This window comes from Eulemur rufifrons, chromosome 19 (genome assembly GCF_041146395.1).
Source record: "Eulemur rufifrons isolate Redbay chromosome 19, OSU_ERuf_1, whole genome shotgun sequence".
NCBI classification, from domain to species: Eukaryota; Metazoa; Chordata; class Mammalia; order Primates; family Lemuridae; genus Eulemur; species Eulemur rufifrons.
The window spans coordinates 96932685-96948529 of NC_091001.1; the positions used below are offsets into that span (position 1 = coordinate 96932685).

General features: G+C 52.7%; 1 protein-coding gene across 1 annotated transcript in view; it reads right to left on the bottom strand.

Annotated features, from left to right (window-relative positions):
- Positions 1 to 572: 572 nt before the first annotated feature.
- The window catches only part of EFR3B (EFR3 homolog B), a 45448-nt gene continuing 30175 nt past the window's right edge, over positions 573 to 15845 (bottom strand). The window contains exons 10-22 of the mRNA XM_069494798.1: positions 15190 to 15301; positions 14789 to 14840; positions 12998 to 13170; positions 12402 to 12477; positions 11808 to 11969; positions 10555 to 10686; positions 9139 to 9206; positions 8016 to 8143; positions 7134 to 7225; positions 3558 to 3606; positions 2333 to 2439; positions 1153 to 1202; positions 573 to 678 (exon numbers count right to left, since the gene is read on the bottom strand). Coding sequence (XP_069350899.1) covers positions 573 to 678; positions 1153 to 1202; positions 2333 to 2439; positions 3558 to 3606; positions 7134 to 7225; positions 8016 to 8143; positions 9139 to 9206; positions 10555 to 10686; positions 11808 to 11969; positions 12402 to 12477; positions 12998 to 13170; positions 14789 to 14840; positions 15190 to 15301 — 1307 coding nt within the window. The remainder of the gene's footprint in view (positions 679 to 1152; positions 1203 to 2332; positions 2440 to 3557; positions 3607 to 7133; positions 7226 to 8015; positions 8144 to 9138; positions 9207 to 10554; positions 10687 to 11807; positions 11970 to 12401; positions 12478 to 12997; positions 13171 to 14788; positions 14841 to 15189; positions 15302 to 15845) is intronic.

Sequence of the window (15845 nt, forward strand, 5' to 3'; positions counted from 1 at the left end):
GTGGGAGACCCAGCAAAGACTTGAGCCGCAGAGGGGGAGGTGCTCGAATGAGAGCAGCTGTCCCCTCTTCCAGTTCTCACTCTGTCACTTCTTTCCGAGGGGAGCTTTCCTTGGTTTCTCCTGAGTTCAGTCTACAGCTTCCTTAACCAGCCAAGTCCCCATCTAGTCCCCTCCTCTGGGGAGTGGCAGGTGCATCCCGCTGCACCCTTTACTCAGTGGAAGCCCTTTACTCAGCACAAGGAGCAGGAGCCTCTCAGTCCCTCAGCCTCTCTCTGGAGACACCCCGCGGTTCTCTGCCCTGGCTGACACAAAAGAGAAGACAAAGGGCACAGGTGAGTTGCTTATTGGCCGCGGAGGGGCAGGTGGCTGGGTCTCCCTCGGGGAAGGCAATGAGGAGGTCGGAGGGCCAAGAGGGACCAGAGCGTCTCCACCTTTGCTCAGCTGGGCAGCTGCTGCCCTCCAAGGTGACTTTTTCTCAGAGATGGCAGCTAGGTTTCCATGTGGTCAGGCGGGTGTGAGGGTGAGCCTGTCCCTCAGACTCCATCTCCCTGAGGAGCTCTGCCTCCTGGAATTCAGTATACACACAGATCGGGGAACTTCATCTCGTACACGGGGATGGAGTGGTTCTGCGGCTGACCGTAGGCTGCGGTGATGGTTCCCGACGGACTTGGAGGGGGCCTGGGGGGCAGGAACACACGGAGGAGAAAGGCATGGAGAGGAAACTCTGGGGTCCCACCCCTGTGCAACTGAACTGAGTAGCTGACTTGGTTTCTCTCTGCACAGGGACCAGAGACTTTGTCACTCACTCCACAGGTTCTCAGGTTTTCAAATGGTTCTAGAATCTACAGCTTGAAGTCAAGCTTCTCTTTGGGGTCTGCAGTGACACTGGTACTTTACAAAGTAAAGCACCAGCCTGGGACACTAGGACTCCTGGGTCATTCCAGGTATCACCAAGCCAAGCTTTTTTCCTCTCTGGTCTCTCGTTCCTTTCTAGGAAGAGTTGGTGGCTGACTCCAGCCCTGGGGATGGATGCTAGAGCGAGTGGGTTGGAGGGGAGAACTGGAGACAGGTGTGAGCAAGGAGGACTCAGGACAAGGGGCCCCAACACTGGGCCACAGAGGTAGGGGTCCCCTGCCCACGGCTGCCACTTACCGGATGGTGATTTCAAAGATCTGATTGAGTTTGCTCTGGAGCAGTGATGCCTAGACACAAACAGAGGGGGAAGTGAGCTGGGGCCCCCAGAACCTCTGCCGGCTGACACACGGGCCCACCTGTCCAGAGCACACTCTGGAGGGCAGGGCAGTTGCAGCCTAGGAGGGCAACCGGGGTGAGCATGTCCTAGCACTTATCTGTCAGACCCTGACTATAGATTCAGATTAGGGACAGCCACCCACTGCAGGCCCCAGCTGAGTGTATGAATGCAGAGAGAGACTGCGCATGTTCAGTAACCAGGCCGTGACTCCTAGCTCATGAAACAGGCCACATCTGCCTCTCGAGGTGGGATGAGAGAGAGGTTAGGACAACACACACCCAGGAAAACCTATATTTTGTATATGTACATAAATATATGTAAAACATATATGAAATAGAAAACTACCTGTGTTATATTTTTACTGAGAGGAAAAGTTATTTGTAGATTTTGAATGTTTATAGTTATGTTTCATTGTTACTAAGATGGCCATTGTGGCTAACACATCCTGGTGTGTAATCAGTTTCGAGAACTGTTCGAGCTTCTCCCTTAAGACCAGACACAGTCCTCATTTCTGCTTGTCTGGCTGCATCTCTCTCAAATCTCCTTTCCAAGGCCTGGCTGTTCCACCCCCCTGCCAGGGTCCTGTGCTGGGAAGAGGGCCCTGCCACAATGCTGACCCTCTTTCCTTGGCCACACATTCTTCCCCCATCACTCTGTAAGGCGGGGACCACCACGGCACTAACAGCACAGAGTTATCATGAGGATGAAATAAGCTAACTCATGGAGATGCCCTGGCACACAGTGGGTGCTATTTATGCACGTGCTGTAATGACTACTATGAGCATAATCTGATTGTCTGATACAGGTGCTTCTGAGGTCAGGACTTCTTGCTTAGGTGGAAATTGTGAGGTCTGGAAGAGTGTCTGACCAAGACCCAAGTCTTTCAGTTCATGGGGGAGCAACGTAGCACCAGGGTGTTGGGGGAAAGCTGGCGGGCGCAGCAGAGCTCTCAGTGTTGGAACATAAACCCTAACTTCCAGGCTCAAAGAGCCAAGACCTCCTAGAAACTGAATCCTGCCCTGGACCCAACTCCAGTCTCTGGTTGGCCCCCAAGGACTCGCCCTTGTCATCCTCACTCACCCGGGCTCCACAGTGTGCGGCGATCTCCTCAAAGGGTGCCTTCTGGAACTTCTCCACCACCTGTCGCCGTCGCTCACGCTCCTGCTCCTCGACCGCTACACTGTCCACTGCGACAGAGAGCTGGGTTAGCACCAGCCCCTGCCCCACTGATGGGGAAGGGGAGGGACTTGAGCAGGTGTAAAGATGGGTGGACTCTCGAGACGGGGCACTGCCCATGAGTGCTGCTTGGGCTCTGCCCTCTTCACTGTCACTGTAGGGGATGGTGGCATGGAGGTGTGGTACCCTCACCTGGCCTCAGCAAGGCTGGACCTTTTCCTGATTCTGCCTCAGGACTCAGCCTTTTTCCTTGAGTGAGAGTTTGAAAACTAGTCAACTGGACCCTTCAGCTGGGCTTTTAAAGCCCCAAGTAGCTGCTCTGCCACTAGCACTTTTAAATAGAAGGTCCTGGAACAGTTGATCCTTTGAGTACTCTGACAATAATTTGAAAACAGACATCAACAATGGAGAAGCCAGACAGACCATGAGAGCCAGCACAGAAACCCTGAGGCAGAGCAGTCTGAGGCTGGTTAGTTTGAGGCTTCTACATGTGCCACTTAGTATCCAATATGAGTTGGCACCAAAAAGAAAAAGGGGGGAGGGTGTCAAAAGGGCGCATCCTACTTGGTTTAATAAGGCAAGCAGTGTGTACACTCAGAGAGGTACCATTAATGACAACAAAAATAAAGAAAGGTTTGGCACGTAAAGATACAATTTGTCAACAGAAAAATTCTCTTATTGGGAATACTTCATTGCCCAATAATCCAGATAGATGAGGTGGCAATGCATTTTTAAATCTATTGCCCTTGTTAAATCAATAATCATATGATTTCTTCTTAATATCTTCCACTGGTCAGCCTGTTGTTTTGTATTACACTCTACCAAAAATGAATCAAAATATGTATTCCAAATTGCTTTTTACCTGTAGCTCTTAATTGATTACTTTTAAGGGCAGCTGCCATTCATAGAGGAGGGTTGCCTGATGTAGTACACACAGGGCCACACCAGTGACCCCCACCAGGAGGGCAGGGACTTTCCATGGCAGCTTTGGCAGCTGAGACCAGTTTGTGGGAAGCCATTGGCCCCTCCCCTCATGTCAGCGCCAGATCACACGGAGGAGGGCAGCAGATCAGGCTGCATCCGCCCCACCCTCTCCCCTAACCAGAGTCTCTCAGAGTCCCCAGCTCACCGATGGCCTTCTTCAGCGTCTCGTAGGTGATCTCTTCAGCAGGCACTCGCTGAAGGAGAGGGGACAGATATTTAGCAAGATGGGGGAGAGGGGGATGGAGCCCTGGTGTCCTCAGCAACCTGGTAGCCCCTTTGCTGCTTAGAAAAATGTCCCAATGGGCAGACAGTCCCTCAGACACTCACATTCCTACCAGGGACCCTGGAAGCTCCCTGAGCAGGCACAGTGGACAGTAAGTGAGATGTGGGTGGAGCAGCTCATTCCTCATCAGATTCAGACTCAGAAGAAAGTCCTGAGTCTCATCTAAAAGAATTCACTGTCCCCCGCCCCTCCCCAAGTCTGTCTCATCAAGCCCCTTGGGAGGAAAACAATGCAATTTTTTTTTTTTTTTTTTGAGACAGAGTCTCACTTTGTTGCCCAGGCTAGAGTGAGTGCCGTGGTGTCAGCCTAGCTCACAGCAACCTCAGACTCCTGGGCTTAAGCGATCCTACTGCCTCAGCCTCCCGAGTGGCTGGGACTACAGACATGCACCACCATGCCCGGCTAATTTTTTCTCTATATATTTTTAGTTGGCCATATAATTTCTTTCTATTTTTAGTAGAGATGGGGTCTCGCTCTTGCTCAGGCTGGTCTCGAACTCCTGACCTCGAGCGATCCACCCGCCTCGGCCTCCCAGAGCAATTTTTAAAAATTCTCAGAGAACATAGAAAATATTGGAAGCAAGAGGAGACAGGTCGCAAATATCATTTCAGATGTAAATTTAAAGAACTAAACATTTTTGAGGGCTTATGATATTATCCGCCAAGGTGATCTAAGTATTTAATAAAGGTAAGAATGGAAGATTAGCATTGACCCCCTGCAAGCCCTGCCGAGGTTGGTCCAAGGACCTGTGTCATGGGATCTCTGTCCTCCACAGAGTCTATAAAAGAAGTGGGAAATAACAAAATCCAGAGAAGGGGACTCCATGGATGCATGGCTTTAGGTCAGAGGCTGAAAACAGTGAAGGAGTTTGGACTAAGTTCCAGGAATTCCTCACTGGACGATTAGTTACTTGAGGCAAGACCCATGCTTTACTCTTGTTCTATCGCTTAAACGGAATATTAAGCAAAAGAAGCAGACACAGAAGAAAACGATTTCATTGATAAAAAGTTCAAGAAGTGACACAACTCAGGCTAGTGGCTCCCTTGGGGGAGGGCCCTGGGCAATGACGATGTCCCATTCCCTGGTCCAGGTGTGATCACACAGGTATATGCACTTTGTGGAAATTCATTGAACTGCACACGTATGGATATGGGACAAAGTCATTCCACAAATATCAAGCGGGCACCCATTACCCGCAGGACTCTAGGAGAGTAGTAGAAATGGCCAAATTTGTCAGCAGAGGAATGACATGCAGGAGAGAGCTGTGCTGAGCTAGAACTCGCCGAGGATCCATCCACCCTCTACATCCACCCACCATCCACTGTAAGCACAGACCAATGCCGGATGTTCACCTGCGGGTTGCTGGGGAACTGTGTGGTGGACACTCAGAGAGAACGACGCTCACTGGGCAAGAGGCGGTAGAGAGAAGCTTAAGGAGGAAACGGGACAGGAGCAGGGCACTGAATAGGCAATGCACAGTGCAAAGGTGTGCCCGTGTGCAGAGGAAGGCGGTTCAGTGGTGGCATTCTGTACTAGCAAAGACCTGGCGCTGACCCAGTATGGCATGGGTGAGGCTGGGAGCAGACCCTCTGGAGCAGGATGGTGGAGGTAGGCCAGTGGGGCAGGAGAAAATAAATGGTGGGACCACCCGGACTATAAATGGCTCTGAATGCAGGCACCAGGGTTGGGATCTGACCACAGCACAGCGAGCCTGGCATTTAAGGCCATAGGCGGCCACTGCAGGATTCTTAACCGGGACAAGCGGGCTGAGGGTGGAAAGAATTGGCAGAAGGGCATGGAATGGAGGCCTCCACACCCTGCTCCGCTACCAAGTCACCTCTGGGCTAAGCTGACTCTTGAATGGAGGAGGAACTGATATGTGTGGCCCAGGAGGCCACTAGTGAGTGTAGCCAAGTAAGCATTCCTCCTTCTCCTTGTGTCACTTCACCCCTCAATTCCGGAGGGTTTCTCACCTCCTGGGAAGGGAGAATCGCCATTGCAGGGGAGACAGCAGCCGACTCACCCTGAGGCCTAACCCACTGGAGGTTCCCAGGCTTTTGGAGCTGGAGGCCTTAGAGGACACCCGGTTCAACCTCCTCATTTACTTATCTAATTCACCCAGGTCAGAGGTTCCTTCCTGCCCTGCGAAGGTTCCAGACCAGCTTTCAGAGCCCTGGACTGGAGGTCTGCCCCAGTGAATGAAGTGTCCAAGGGCAGGGTTACAGGGAGGTTACAGGCCCTCCAAGACATTTCCTAGCTCTGATCACAGCTGGGGAAAAGTTCGGTGTGGCAGCTGTCCTCCCTGTCCACACCAGCCCTAACAGGTGCAGTCTTGGGAACGCCAGCCTGCAGGGCCCACGTAAGTCTTCCTGTCCTGGTCCCACCCAGCTGTGTGTCCTCCTTGCTTCTTTGAGGCTTCCCCACGCTTCCACCAATTCCCTTAAGTGGGGCAGTCGGCATTAAACAGAAGCGTGATGCGTCCTGTGGCTTCAACCCCCCATGGTTCCTTCTTCCGCTGCTCTGCCCTCTCCCCCCATTGCTTTCTTATTTGGTGGAGTAAACTGGCCTTTCCATTTTGATTCCCTAATCTCCCTTACTCACGGGCACATCTGCTTTCCTTGCTGAGGTAGAAGAAAGGAGATAATGGCAGGGGAGACATCACATGTTAATTTGAACAGAAATTAGATATTCTTGGTCCTAATGCGAGGCTGGAAGAGGGATCTTTGAGGCACTGCTGCAGCTTTCTCTTAAAAAAAGAATCTCGGTTGTCAGGGGTCAGGGGTGAGGGATGGATAGGTGAGCGCAGATGGTTTTTAGGGCAGTGAAAATACTCTCCACCATACTGCAATGGTGGACATGATGGTGGATACATCTGTCCAAACCCAGAGAATGTGCAACACCAAGAGCAAACCCCAGTGTAACTAGGCCTTGAGTGACAGTGATGTGTCAGTGTAGGCTCATCAACTGGTGAGTGACGTTCCTAATGGGGGAGGCTGTGCGTGCGTGGGGGCAGGGGTATGTGGGAAATCTCTGCACCTCCCTTTCAATTTTTCTGTGACCTAAAATGCTTTAAAAAATGATCTTAATTTTAAATAAAGAATCTTTATTTATACACTATGAAAGCTGATTTCATCCTCATCTCTCGTGTTAAGCCTTCCAATTTCCAACATGGAGCACGCCTGCCCCCACGTGAGCAAGGAATGCTGGCCAGAGAGCCTTTCAGGAGTGATTTTCATGCTATTCTCATGGGAGTAGGGGGACTCAAGCAACTGTTCCAGAAGGAAGCCTCTATGATCTATCTCTGTATGGTGAGAGTCAGTATGAACATGGACATTCTCCACGTAACTTGAAGCACGCTGTGCCGTGAGCGAGCCTGGAGTCAAGCGTCCAACGCACGGGAGCCGGGAGCTCCGCCGGGACAGTGGTGAAGACACTTACCTCCTCCTTCTCCGGGCTGTTCCTCGATTCCACCTCTACCTGCAGGGAGATGGTCTCTCCAATGCTCCTCCTCTTGGATAAGCGATCCTCATCTGGGAAAGAAGCAGCCCAGAGGCTGGAGTGTCCAGGCCTTGGGGAACCAGGACCAAGCCACTACCCTACCTCCCAAACCCTCTGCCTCTGCTCCACAGTCCTCTAGTTCAGTGCACACTCAGGCTACACCTGGAGCTTCCAGAAGCTTCCAATTGCTGTAGGGCTTCTCCACCCATCTTAGGGTAGTCAGTCTTGCTCATTAGGGCTAAGCTTTTGAAATCATTGATGAGCACAAGGAAGCTGCTTATGACCAGAATGCATACGTGAACTTGTATAAGCATCATGTGCTAACAGCACTAGCAGCTGTCATTCGTGTAGCATTTTCTAAGTGCATTTGCATTAATACAGGCACGTCATTTCATCTACCTCTCACATCGACCCTCTAAGGTAGGTATTGCTAATATCCCTATTTTACAGTCAAGGACACTGAAACTCAGAGATGCCAAAGGACTCATCTAAGATTTTTCAGGCCATGAGTTGCATGGAGGTCTCAAGCTGGCTCTCTGGTTTCATAGCCCATGTGAGCTCTTTCTAGCACAAGGGAGCCTCTCCTGTCCACAGGCCAGGCTGTCTTAGGGGACAGTTACTTTCAAGGAGCCGCACTGAGGAGGAGAGGTGGGGACATCAAGAGGACTCACCATAAACTTCCACTGTGTCTTTCAGCCCTCGGGCAACATCCAAGGTGCCACAGAGGGCAATCGAAGGGCCCACAAGTCCCTTACACTCAGGCCCTTACCTGGCTAACAAAAGACGGAGACAAGCTTGGTAGTCCTTGCACAGAGCTCGTACCTGTCAGCTGAGGGATGTAGGGCAGACAGAGCCTGTCCGAATTGTAGCCACTGCCCCCCAGGACTTCGCTGATCTTGCTCTGGCGGAAGAGGAACTCAATCACCACTCCATCAAGGTTTTGAGACAGCCTGGATGACAAAGGAGGGAGAAGGCATGTTAGAACTGTGGGTGCCTAGAATGATTTCCTAATAACTTTCCTTATTATAAAAGTAAATTGGGTGCAGCGGCTTGCGTCTATAATCCCAGCTACTCGGGAGACCAAGGTGGAAGGATTGTTTGAGCCCAGGAGTTAGAGACTAGCCTGGGCAATATAGTGAGACCTCATCTTAAAAAAAAAAAAAAAAAAAAAAAAAGTAATATGTTCACATGCAAGATGACAGAGAAGCAAAAGGAAAAGAAAACCACCCAGACTGGAGTGCAGTGGTATTCACAGGCATCACCATGGCACATTACAGTCTAGAACTCCTGAGTTCAAGTGATCCTTCCATCTCAGCCTCCCGAGTAGCTGGGACTACAGCTGTGTACCACTGCACCTGGTTCAGTTGCATACTTTTATGTACACAATATCCCCCACCTCACACTGTTCTGTTATCTATTTTATTCACCTCTTGTACAATGAGTATTTTACATTAAGTACTCTTCTAAAACATCGCTGCTAGTGTTTACCAGTTATCATATAGATGGGCCATAATTTATAAAGCCATCCTTTACTGTTGAACATTTTGTTTTCTCAAAACACCTTTCCTTTGAGTTCCTCTGATCCTGAAGTGATGCTGGCCCCCAGCACAGTCTAGAGTCTGGAAACGTCACTTGGACTGACAGCAGTGTCTCGCCAGGGACAACTCCTCCAGGAGCATTTCCCACGGGCTTGGCCAAAGCTCCCAGAGGCTGCATCACACACACCAACGCGGCTCAATATCACAGGGTTGTGGCGTGGATTATGGTAACGTGACGGGGTCAAACTGCACCCAGGACTTCCGGACCACAGGCAGGGGCTGCTTTCTGCCTGTGATTCCATAGGCGCCTGCGCTCCCTGGCGTTGACCTCTCCTGGCCTCAGACCACCAGCCTGCTTACCCAGCTGCCTGGGGGATCCCTGACCACGTCCCCCGAGCTCTCCTCACCTGGGCCTCTCCACAAACACATCCTCAGGGAGCATGTACGGAGCCTCTTTCTTCCTGGTCTCTATCACCTGGAGTTTGGGAGGAATCACATGACAAGAGCTGGGTTCAACAGGGAGTGGGAGCTTAGAGCAGCAAAAAGAGATCCCACCCCTGTTCAGCATTTACCCCTCCCACAGCTTCCTTGGCAGGGCACACTCAGCTGGGCTTCTCCAGTAAGAAACCCCGACTGACAGTGACCCTCAGAATGGCTGAGAAGTCCTGCCTCCCTTTGGGTGGTCTCTGGCACAGTGACATAGCACCCTCCCCACCCCACCCCAGCCAGCCAAGGCCAGCTGAGATCTGGGGTTTCTTGCTTTGTTTTGCTAGTGTGTGTGTGTGTGTGTGTGTGAGAGTGTGTGTATGTGTGTGTGTATATATGTATTTTTTTTTTCTTTTTTGAGACAGAGTCTCATTCTGTCACCTGGGCTAGAGTGCAGTGGCATCATCATAGCTCACAGCAACCTCAAATTCCTGGGCTTAAGTGATCCTGCCTCAGCCTCCCAAGTAGCTGGGACTACAGGCGTGTGCCAAGATACCCAGCTAGTTTTTTTGTTTTTTCTAGAGATGGGGTCTTGCCCTTGCTCAGGATGGTCTTGAATTCCAACCTTAGCCTCCCAGAGTGCTAGGATTACAGGCGTGAGCCACTACACCCAGCCTTGCTGTTAATAGTATATTTTAAAGTTAATTCTAGACATTGTACAATTCCACCTGTGAATGCTTCCGTGTGTTTTAAACTATCTTTATGCAACAACGGAGAACATTTGACTATAGACTGGGTATTAGATAACACTGAGGAATTATTGACAATTTAATTAGCATGGCAATCATGTAGAGAGGTGCCTGTGTTTTTTTAGACATATATGAAATATATATAAGGTCAAAGGACAGAATAGCTGGGATTTGCTTTAAAATATTTTAGCAAAGAAAAAGAAAAGGAGGTAGATAAAGCAAATAGGGAAAAATCTTCATAACTTTATTTAATCTACACAATAGCTAATGGATGTTCGTGGTTTTACCCACTACACTTTTGTGGTATTTGTGAACATTCACAGCAAAAGCTCCACTTGGCTTCAGTCCACATGATCTGAGGGGTGTGTGGGTGCGCTGCCGTGTGTGGGGGGAGGGCAGAAGGCAGGCAGTGGGGGTCAGCAGCAGGTTAGGAAGGGGCACAGGCCACCCTCATGCCCAATCCCCCTCCCCACTCCGTCACGTCCTACCCAAGTAAAAGCTGCTGCAGTAACGGCTCACTGTTTACCACGTCAGCCCTTTCCTCACCGCCCGGGACTAAGGACAGGACTAGTGCGGTGAAGGGGAAGCTGTTCCCAGGAAACCCCAAGTCGAGGGCCCCTCAAGCTCCCAGGGCCGTGGGACACCCACCTCGTGGATGTGCTGGCAGAAGGCAGGCACCGTGGTGAGCTGGCTGATGAGGTTCAGGTAGGCGGCGCCCAGGGCATAGAGGGCGCAGCGGTTGTACACAGGCAAGTTCTCCTCGTTGACCTGCGCCACGTCCTGTGGCAACACAGACGGGCCTTCAATGCGTATGACAAACTCCTCTAGCGTCCCCACCCTCCGCCCAACCTCTCCCCAACCTTCTTTAGAGACGGCTCACTTTTCTAGACCAAGCCTTCCTCAGCATTTGTCCCATAACTTCCTGGGAGATATTAAGACAAGTCATCCTCATTAACGCTGAAAGGAATGTTCTCTAGAACAATCTGCAGTCCCGGCTTTGCGACCTTTACTGTCCAAACCCTCATCATTGATCCCAGCACAGGGATGCCGTCTCCGCCACTAGCCGATTCTTGGCAGATGGGACTGGCTTGCTAAACTGGGTTTTTAATGTTAAGCCGAGAGAGCTGTGAGAGTCACCGGGGGATTGGGACATGAAGAATCCTGAATTCTAGTTCTTGAGGGTAAAGAGAAGACAACTGTGGCGTCCAGGTTGGCACTGCAGGATGGAGCACCGCCAAGGCAGTGGCCTCACCACTGAAGTCCCAGGTTTGCCAAGTTCAGGAACACGATGCCTGCCTGGCTTCAGGACCCTGGAGACCCCAGCCTTTGAGGTCTGAAGGAGCCACTGGGACGCCCAGTGTCTTTGGAGTGCACGTCCACCCGGGCAGACTGTGAATTCTGAAGCCCTGTCCCTGGCGCCCACGAGTCACAAAGGAGGCTCGCTACACACACGGGCTCCCAGGCCTGGGAGACTCTGACTTGCCAGTACGGGGAATACGTATTTTTAACATATGATTAGGGCAATTCTGAAGCACAGCTAAGTTTGGGAACCAGAGGATATTTAGACAGACAAGATTGTTGGACCCCTCAGGGATCGTGAGCACCCTCTTAAGAATCCATGGAGCCTCATTCGGACCCTGAGAGAGACTTGAAGTACTAGGGGCGCAGGAGTGTTTCCGAATGACCCTGTTCCCTGGGCCTCCTTTAGCTCGAGGCGGGGCCAAAGCCATGAAGGAAGCATTCTTTGGGCTTCCCCAAACAGAACCGTGGTTTGGGGTCTTCACGGAGGAATGACTAAGAGTGTGATATTCCTGGGCTCCAGAACACTCGTTAAGCAGCTGCTACTCCCTACTCTTAGCAGTGCTTGACCAAAACAGGTCCCCTCGCCCATGTGAGCCCACCTGGACAGCCAGCACCAGGCGGATGAGGTCCACCACCACCTCCTCGTTGGCCAGCTCGATGCTGATGAGCGCCAGCAGGCCGTAGAGGGCCTCGTAGTGCTTCTGCATGTTCGTGTCCTCCTTACAGCTCAGGTAGATGTGTCTGTAGAGCTGCTGGGAGTGCTGGGGATGGGAGCGGGGCAGGGAGGGTGTGGAGGGGACAGGAGGGGCAAGGAGAAGGGGGAGGAGGACCTATCTGAAGAGGGACAGGGTGGCTGTGTGTACCCTACCCCCACCCTCAGGGGCGACGCCTTTGAAGCAGACTCAGTGGGAGTGGACACACACAGGGGTGCTTGTGTAGGGAAGGGTGCGCTCCAATGGAACCAGCAACAAAAGCTGCCGCTGAAAGCCAGTTTTAGGAGCAGAGCGCAGTCGATGGCCCTGGACTGACTCATCGCCCTGGGCTTGACCCCCCAGAGCGGCGAGCTGGCCAGCCTGGCCGCACAGAGCCTCGAGGGTGGAGGTAGGCTCTGGGGGCAGTGAGTGTCTGCAGTGACTGGGGGCCACAAGCCTGGCCCGCCTGGGTCACAGTGCCCTGAGGCTGGGCTTGCCTACCTTCTTCATGAAGACAGTGTCCTGTCGGGAGCATTTGTCCACTTTCAGCTTCAGGACAGAGATGTCACTGAGGGTACTGGGAAGGGACACAGAGGGCCTCCTCAGCCCTGTGTGGGGCTGACCCAAGCTCACATGGTGTCACTGGGCTTTATCCCCAATATCGTCAGTTGGCACCAAAGCCTCTCAGGGCTCCCCGGCCCTGGTTCATAGCCAATCTCCATTTTCTCCCAGGTTCTCACATTCCTGCCCCTTTCTCTTATATCTTGATCCTGATCATTCTCTTCCTCCTCTTAGCCCCCCAAATCTCTCAGTCTCCACTGTGGCCCTGTGGTCCCTCCCTTCCCCCCGGCTGAAAACTCCCTTCAGTGCCTGCTCCTTCTCTCCCAAATCTCCAACACCCCCCGCCCAGGCACAGCGCCCTTGGTCTCTCCTCCCCCTGCAGGACCCCAGGGTCAGGGTCGTGATCAGCTCCCTGGTGGGGCTCACTGAATATGTGAATTGTCCTCCCACCTGGTGTGAGGCCACTGGCCAAGAAGACAAGCCCTATCGGGAGTCCCTTCCCCCACATCCACTGGAAGAGAGACCCCCATGGTCACCTGATGGTAGAGAACTTGTGGCGGTTGCCATGACGATCAATGAAACTGATGAGAATCTCTAGAACGAAGAGACGGATTTCTGCGTCCTCCATGAGGGCGGTGGAGAGAAGGCGGTCAAGGAAGTTGCTGGGCAGGGCTGACATCATGTTGTTGCACTGGAAACCTGTGGATACCTGCAAGGGAGCCCAGGGCAGGTGTGCTCAGAAACCATCATCCCTCTTGGGGGCAGGGAAGATACGGAGGAGCAGCCCGCAGAAGTTGGGTCTAAATCCATCCTCTCCCGACAGCTCCCAGTCCAGCTTCCCCACCCTCGCCCCAGGCCCTGGATGCCACAGCAACTTTTTTGAACACTGTAGTATCCTTCTAACAACCTACTCGGCTCAGTTCAGTAGACTGTGAGTGGATGAGGACAGTGTGCAGGGACATTAAGGTGTTAAATGACAAGCAAGGGACAAGCACCCAGGGAAGCAGGAGCCAGGGAGCCTCTGAACTTAACGTTCCAGCCTGTCTGGGCACAATTGACGAACACCCTTCATGAACACAATGTGTCATTAAGAGTATGACAGTCACGAAGAACTGGACAGTGGAAGAACTTATAGCTGGGCTGAAGAATCAGAACTCACACACATGGCAGCAACCAAAAAGCACACACAGACAGCATTTGGTTACATCTCTTCTAGATGGTGAGAGTGGGGCCTTCTGACTGAAGCAGTGGCATAAGTAGACACGTCATGTATGACATTGCCAGAGCATGCAAAAGCAGCAGAGCGTAGTCACTGTCAAGTTCACATTGCAGAACAATGCCTTTGATGATTCAGAAGGCCACTGAGGATCTAGCACAGGCTGGGAGCATCAGTAGTTCACTGAAGGGGGATGGATGCGAGTGAACCCCAAACTACCACCTTAATAAGATGCTGGGGACAAATGAAGAGTGTAAACTCAGCAAAGAACTGGCAGGAATACGGAGACCAAGGAGATAACTAGATGTGGGCAGTGTCAGAGCAAAGGGGCTTTATAAAAATACAGTGCCAGAGGGGTGAGGAGAGGAGGAAAGGGAAGGCATGAGTGGGTGTGATGGAGTCTGTGCAGACTGGCATGGCTGGAACAGAGACAGAGACTAAGAGATGAGACTGGGTCTAGGGTGGGAAAGGGGGATGGGGACCTCCCAGCTTCAGTCCGAGAAGTTCAAAATCCAGATGTGCATCTATTGGAAACTGAGATCTACTCTGAAATAAGAGGCAACACATGGAGAACAGCATTTCTAGACAATTCTTCCTGTGGTTGAGTCCATGACAAGTGAGGAGAGGTGGGGGGAGGGGACTGGGTTTAGGCTGTGCGTAGGAATACCTGGGCACTCACTCAGACCCTTCACAACGATGAAGGGGAAGATGGGACTGCGAGACTGAGGTGCGCACATGTGCCAGAGGGGAAACAGGGGAAACAGTGGGGAAGGACCTGGGCGGCCACCTGGAGGGAAAAAGAGGTAGGAACCGATAGATTCCATCTCAAGACAGTAATGTTTGACCGACAAAGCTATCAGTAGCCAACAAGGAACCTTTGGGAAAATTAGAAACAGGTGCCCTGCCTGCTCTGGATGCCCGGCTCTGTGGTGCCCAACGTGGCTATTGAGTGGAGCACAGGCTGGATTTCAGCCTCCACTCACCCTTTTGGCTAGGCGTATTTGTGCAGTATGCAACCTGCATGACTGTACGGTGGTGGCCTTCTCTTGGTCCCTTGGAAGGAGCTGCCTCCTGTAGAGGCAGAGCAGGAATGGGGATGGAAGAGGCTCACCTGAAGGAGGGATTTCAGCAGCATGATCTGAGTCAGACGGTTCCTGTTCTCCCTGTAGACAAGAGACACACTCAGTCACCAGGATGGTGATGAAGGCGGAGCTCCCACACTTGCCTGCTCATTCTCCCTCTGATTCGTTTCCCCATGGGCTTATCTTGTTGGGTTACCCAGGACAGTGGCTTCCAGACGCAGGAAGACCAGGGCATTAATGGCTGCCTCCAAGGCGGCCGGTGGTTATTGGTGGGACAGCCTGGGAAATTGTCCCATGAAGGGCTGCCGAGGGACTGGGGAGGGAAAAGAGAGGAGAGGGCAGAGCCAGGAGAGCCAACACGGACAGGAGAGAGCAAGAACATGGGAAGGGGAAGCGGGAGGAATCTGGGCAGGGAGGGGCACGGACTCACCCCGTCCTCCCCGCCTCCACAGGGTGCTGCAGGGAGGGCAGCGGGACCTTGCTCATGATGAACAGGATCACCTCGGAGCGCTGGTAAGTGGGCAGCGTGCTGGCGAAGGAGCCTGCGGGGAGCATGGCACAGAGCGCTGGCCCAGAGGAGGCCGCGGCTCCCGGGACCTCTCCTGCCTCGCCTTCCACTGAGAGTGCGGGCTGCCCACTCCGAGTCGGTCCAGACCCAGGAGAGAACCTGCCCAGAGCAGTCCAGGTGGGACCCTGCCTGGCGCTGGTTCCTTCACTCGTCATTACTGAGGTCGTGGTTACGGTCTCAGCCCCTGGCCGGAGCAGGGTGCGATGGAGAACTCTCGGACCGGACAGCCCAGTTTCCACGAGGCATTTTCCCCAGCGGCCCTCCGGGCGCCCCTGGGTATGTCGGGAAGGGCCACGGCTCCATCGTCCCTGCCCTGCCTGCTTCGCAGGGCAGAGGGAGGCTCTGAAAGCGCTGGGCCCCTCACACGCTCGTGCGTGGCTTTACAGTTCTCCGCACCCAGGAGCACGTCTCTCCACCACCTGCTGCCTTTCCCCTTTTCTCCCCGGTCTCTTCCTCAGTCTGCACCTCCCCTCAAAGGCCCAACCCTGGAGGCCGCAGGCCTGATGGACAGCGGGGCT